The 6633-nt window shown below is 41.4% G+C and overlaps 1 protein-coding gene across 1 annotated transcript; it reads left to right on the top strand.

Annotated features, from left to right (window-relative positions):
* Nucleotides 1-3865: 3865 nt before the first annotated feature.
* Nucleotides 3866-5089, top strand: LOC137758994 (nuclear envelope pore membrane protein POM 121-like). Its single transcript, XM_068534926.1, has one exon. It carries the CDS (start codon nucleotides 3866-3868, stop codon nucleotides 5087-5089), a length of 1224 nt encoding a protein of 407 aa, XP_068391027.1.
* Nucleotides 5090-6633: the final 1544 nt, after the last annotated feature.

Here is a 6633-nt window from a genome sequence, read left to right as displayed (position 1 = left end):
AGCATTAGAGGGCCTTGTGGTGATGGCAGAGTTCTGAATCTTGGTTGTGTTGGTTATGCGAAACTACGCGTGATAAAATCGCATAGAGATACACACACACACACGTGCACAACACCATTTGGGGAAACTGGTACATGGAATATTCCTGTATATATATATATATTTTTGCTGTGAATGTATAATTATTTGAAAAGAAAAAGTTAAAAAAAATTTCCACAATAAAAAAGCACAGGCTCAGATGAGAAGACTTGTGAATTCTTTCAATAATTTAAATAAGAAATAATATCGATCCTTTAAAAATTATTCCAGAAAATAGAGGGGGAGGGAACACTTTTCAACTCATTCTATGAGGCCAGGATTATCCTGATACCACTCAGATAAACAAATCACAAGAAAAGAAAACTACAGACCACTATTCTTCATACCCCCCAAAACAACAAAATAAAAGCAAAACAAATCTGGCAAAATATAAAATTATATGCCATGACCAAGTAGGATTTACCCTAGGAATGCAAAGTTGGTTTAATATCTGAAACTCAGTGAACGTAATTCACAATAATAATAGAATAAAGGGCAAATGATCATCACAACAGATGCATAAAAATTTTCACAAAATCCACCACCCTCTCATAATAAAATCCTTCATAAACTAGGAATAGAAGGGAATTTCCTGAACCTGATGAGGAGTATTTACAAAATACCCACAGGTGACATTATATGTAGTGGTCTTAGTGGTGAAAGACTAGACACTTTCGACCTAAAATCAGGAACACGAGAAGGAAGTCTACTCTCATTGCTTCTATTCAACATTGCACTGGAGGTTTTATCCAGTGCGATTAGAGAAGGAAAAAAAATCCAGATTGGAAAATAAGTAAAACAGTCTTTATTCACATGGAACAAGTTCCTATATATAGAAAAACCCTAAGAGACACATGCATGCACGCACACACGTGTGTGTGCTTCTACAACTGAAAAAGGAGTTCAAGAATGTTGCAGGATAGATGTATATACCAAAATTAATTGCATTTCTATACAACAGCAATGAACAGTCTGAAAATGAAAGTAAGAAAAACAATTTCATTCACTTATCAGCAAAAAGAATAAAATACATGGGAACACATTTAATGAAAGATGTGCAAGACTTGTACACAGAAGACTACAAAACATTGGTACCAAAAGCTAAAGAAGACCCAAATAAATGGAAAGATATCTTATGTATATGGATGGAAGACTTAATATTGTTAAGATGGCACGATTTCCCAAGTTGATTCTACAAATCCATGCAATCCCTATCAAAATCCCAGCTGGTCTTTTTTTTTTTTTTTTTTTGAAATTGACAAACTAATCTTAAAATTCACATGGTAATGCAAGGAACCAAGAATGGCTAAAACAATCTTAAAAAATAATAAAGTTGAAGAACATATATTTCCCAGTTTTAAAGCTTACTACAAAGCTATGGTAATTAAGACAGAGTGATAGTGGCATAAGACACATAGTCCAATGGAACAGAATTGAGATTCCAGAAATAAACCCTTACATTTATGGTTAATTAGTTTTGGACAAATGTGCCAACACAATTCAATGGGGGAAAGGACAGTCTTTTCAATAAATGATGCTAGTACCACGGGATAGCCACACACAAAAGAATGAATTTGGACCATTACCTCACACAATACACAAAAATTAATTCAAAGTAGATCATATTCCTACATGTAAGAGCTAAAACTATAAAGTTCCTAGAAGAAAAACGTAGGAATAAATCTTTGAGACCTGTGTGTAAGAAAAACCTCACCCGGCCTCTTGTGTGTTTCTTCTTTACTGTCACACTACTATTACACTCACAACACTTCTGACACCAGGTATGTGACGGTTTTGCCCACACCAAGAAATTCTGTGACACCAGCTGAGTGTCCTACAATTTAACTCAATTCTGACACTGTGTACCTGAAGATAGCATCTCAGATCCCATAGATTATGGGCTCAGTCCCACAAGACTGCCCCGCATTCAGGTGCCAATCACAAGTAATAGGTCCCAAGTTTCCCCACAACTATCCCACTTGGCTGCAGATCAGAGGTTCCCATGACCTCCTCCCTCTTGGATTCACTTATTTGCTAGAACATCTCACAGAACTCAGGGAAACACGGTTAAACAGTGAGCAATGCGGGAGTTGGGGGTGGTGACCCCTGCACAGTTGAAAATCTGAGTATAACTTTACAACTGGCCTTCTGTATCTATGGTTTCACATACACCAACTGCAGATCTTGTAGTGCTGTAGTAGTGTTTACTTTAAAAAATCTTCGTATAAGTGGACCCACACAGTTCAAACCTGTGTTTTGCAAAGGTCAACTGTATTTATGTTTACTGGTTATTATACAATAAAGGATATGATAAAGGATACAGATGATCTCCCACATGAAGAGATATATCAGCTGAGGTATGGAAATGTCCCAAACTCAGGAGCTTCTGTCTCCGTGGAGTTGTGGTACATCACCCTCCTAGTACATGGATATATTCACCAACCTGGAACCTCTCTGAACCCCATGCTATTGGGATTTTATGGAGGCTGCCTCACATAGGCATGATCAATTATTAAGTCCATTTCCAGCCCCTTTCTCCTCTCTGGAGAACTGGCAGTGGGGCTGGAAATCCCAAACTTCTAATTATGGTTTGGTCTTTCTGGTGACTAGTCCCCATCCAGGAACCATCCACGAGTCCACCCAGTCACCTCATTGGAAAAAAAAGATGCTCTTAGTGCTCTTATCAAGAACTCTGTGCCAGGAATAGAGACAAAGACCAAATATATATTTCTTATTATAAATCACAATATCACATCTTGAGTTGGGCAAAGATTTCTTAGATATAACACCAAAAGCACAGGTGATAAAATGACAAATTGGACTCCATCAAAATTAAAAACTTCTGTGTTTAAAAAGAGACCATCAATAAAGTGAAAAGATAAGCCATAGATTGGTAGAAAATATTTGCAACTTATTTATCTGATAAGGGACTTGTATCCAGAATTCATAGAGAACTGAAACTTGGAAAATGATCCAATTAAAGATGGGCAAAATATTTGAATAGACATTTTGCCAAAGAAGAAATCTGAATGGCCAATATTATGAAAAGATGCTTAATATCATTAGTTATTAGGGAAATGGATATTAAAACTACAATAAAATACCACTTCTCTCCCACTGAAATGGGTACAGATGGAGACAGACGGTAACAACTGCTGGTGAGAATGCAGCAAAATGGAAACTTTCATGCATTGCTGGTGGGAATTTAAAATGCAGCAACCACTTTGCAAAAACAGTTTGGAAGTTTCTTCAAATGTTAAACATAGATCTACTATATCATCTGGCAATCCTCTCCAAAAAAAAAAAGTGTCCCCACAAAGACTTGTATGCAAATGTTCACAGCAGCATTGTTTACAATAGCCAAAAAATGGAAACAACTCAAATGTCCATCAACTGATGAATGGATTAACAAGTGTGATATACATATACAATGGAATATTTTTCAGCCAAAATAAGTAATAAAGACAAAAGACCACATCCGGTGCTGACCCCAGAGCTCCAGCATAGAGTGGGCGCTGCTGAGCCCAGAGCCGTTCGGGTTGGGGGAACACCGCCCGTCACTTTCCCGCCACGAAGCTGGGGCCTGGCCGCGGGAAGGGCGGCTGCACCCCAGGGAGCCGGTCCTCCACGTGCCAACACCCGAGGCCCGCAGCAGCGGTCCGGAAGCAGGCGAGGCCTCTCGCGGGTCTCGCGCCCCCTTTCTTCGCTCACTCGTTCCAACAACTCGTCACAGGCGGCACACGCAACAGCGAGCGGCTAAAGATCCGACCGTTCAGAATTGCGCCTCATGGGCGGTTACCTGAGCCTGCCTTGCCCTCTCCCGCAGTTACCTGCTCTGCGAGGCGGGGACCAGCCGGAGAGACCTGAGAGCCTCGGGCCTGCGCATCCCGCTCGCCGTGTTCCCCTCCCTTTCCGGGTTCACTCGGCGGTCCCAACCCTGGACCTGGCTCACAGGCTGTCATATGAGGATCCTGTGGCTTCACCCCGTCGTTGTTGGCACCGTCGGCTGTTTATCATAGCCCGTCGGTGGCAATATCCAATCCAGCAAGCCTGGTGTTTATTTCTGGGGGTCTTTTCCTTAGTGCCCTGGAGGGGCCATCAGAAGCCACTGCTGTCTGCTTGCAGCTCCAAGATGTTCTGTACCTCAGTGATCCTGAAGATGGCACCTGCTAAGGGCAAACTGACGCTCCTTTTGGCTCTGAAGCAGATAATCATCTGTATGTGGTCTTCATTGTCTGTTCACCTCCCAAACTTTTGTGGAAAAGAGATCCTGGTGAGGGCCCTCAAAGAAAGCGGTCAACTGAGAGCCAAGGAAGAGAAGGACCTGACAGCCCTGGCTGAGAGCAGGAAAGGGCTAACAAAGCAAAAGAAAGAACACTCAGCTCCCGAGAGTCAGGACGAACAGAGAAGGGGGTCGAACCCCGGTGGGAATGCACAGTCCGTGTTTAGACCCCTGATGGCCAATGGGGTCCTCTCTTCCTCTGTGCCCAGGCCTGGGCCTCTGAAGAGAGACTTCTGTTCCAAGAGCTCTGAAGATATCCTGATTAGGAAATCCCAGACCTACTTTTTGAGCTCATGCAGCAAACGAAATGCCATCACCAGTTCATACAGCTCCACTAGAGGTTTCCCACAGCTGCAGAGGAGCGGTCCAGGCACAGTGGGGCTCCTGGGCCCAGTCTCATCGCATCCTAGTGTGCTCTCAAAGAAAGCCAGGGAGGAAGGCTGTCAGTCTAGCCCTTCAGCCTCAGTGGAACCACAGAGGAAGATCAAGCGTGAAAAGGTTGCGGATGGCCCCTTAGAGCAGAAACAAAACTTAAATTGCTCACAGCCATCTGACAGTTCCAGGCCCCGGAAAAAGAAACGCAAGATTCCTCTGCTGCTGCCCTCGAGACGAAATGGCCCACTGATTTTGCCCCCACCACCCCAGCCTGGTTATCCGGTGGTTGCTGAAGACCTTGACTTGGAGAAGAAAGCTGCGATCCAGTGGATCAACGAGGTCTTGGAAGGGTAAGACAGAGGCCATCTCAGACTGCAGAGCCCCTCAGCCTTCCTGTTTCGGTTCTGCCAGCCCCCAGCACTAATTCACAACTGAGGAGCTTCTGGAAGATGTAGAGCTCCCTAGGCCCAGTGGCCTTCCCGTAGCTGGCTGGAGCAGCCACTTCTATGGGCTGTTTGTCCTGGTTTTCCCTGTTTGTCTTGCTCCACCTGGTATAAAAAAATTTTGTTCCTTTTCCCTGGCCCACCAGGGTCTGTTCCCCAGTACTTTGCTGCTTGGCCCCTCAGTGGTTCCTCAGAGGAGGAGCATTGCAGGACACCATGAGAGTCCAGCTTTGCCCTTGAGGGAGCCCAAGGTGTTGCTCCTGTGGGCCTATTCCTCCACCAAGTCAGTTCTCTCCAGAGAGACAATGTTCCATTCTTATTGTCTTTCTGTCAGATGTGCCCCTAGAAGTTGGGTGGCTTGAGGTTGTTAGTCTGGCCTACCCCAGTGGTCAGGATCCTTGCAACAGAAGAGGGACGCTTTGGACCAGTTTTCCTCCAGGCAGGAGCAAGCAGGACACCCACTGCTGCTATAGTTGCCTCTTCCCACCTTCTCCATTTTCTTAATTGAGCCCTGGTTCATCTTTCTTAGAATCTATATATTCTCTCTCTCTGAACATTTGGTACCACATGAACACTCAGTTGATGAACAAAGTCATATATGTCACATATTTATATGTCATATATATTTATATATAAAGTCATATATAATGTAATATATATTATGTGTATACTATATATTATATAATGTAACCTATAAGAATGCACAGTATATATACATTATATATTACATATGTATATATGTATAATATATAATATATGTATATATGTGTGTATAATTAGTATGTGATTATAATGTATAATATCAATATATAATATTTGTAATATTGCATGTATATATTACATATTCATATGTAATATGTATAACAGTGCATATTACATTTTTATAACATATACATATACATGTTTAATACATTACATATAGAATATATATATTTTTGATTTTGCATATTTTATTTTATTAGAATTATAATATTATAACATTTATTATTTTTCTCATATTTATTGCTTTTTATTTGTATTTATTTATTTATTGGAGTATAGTTGCTTTACAATGTTGTGTTAGTTTCTGCTGTACAGGGAAGTGAATCAGCTATATGTATACATATATCCCCTCTTTTTTGGATTTCCTTCACATTTAGGTCACCAAATAGCATTAAGCAGAGTTCCCTGTGCTATACAGCAGGTTTTCATTAGTTATCTATTTTTATCTATTTTATACATATTAGTGTATATGTCAATCCCAGTCTCCCAATTCATCCCATTCACCCTCCCCCTTGGTGTCCATATGTTTGTTCTCCACATCTGTGTCTCTGTTTCTGCCTTGCAAGCAGGTTCATCTGTACCATTTTTCTAGATTCCACATGTATGCTTTAATATACGATATTTGTTTTTCTCTTTCTGACTTACTTCACTCTGTATGACAGTCTCTAGGTCCATCTACATCTCTACAAATGA

The sequence above is a fragment of the Eschrichtius robustus genome, chromosome 2 (assembly GCF_028021215.1).
Source record: "Eschrichtius robustus isolate mEscRob2 chromosome 2, mEscRob2.pri, whole genome shotgun sequence".
Classification (NCBI taxonomy): Eukaryota; Metazoa; Chordata; class Mammalia; order Artiodactyla; family Eschrichtiidae; genus Eschrichtius; species Eschrichtius robustus.
Note: the sequence above shows the minus strand (reverse complement) of the source record. Positions and strands in the feature narration are given on the sequence as shown.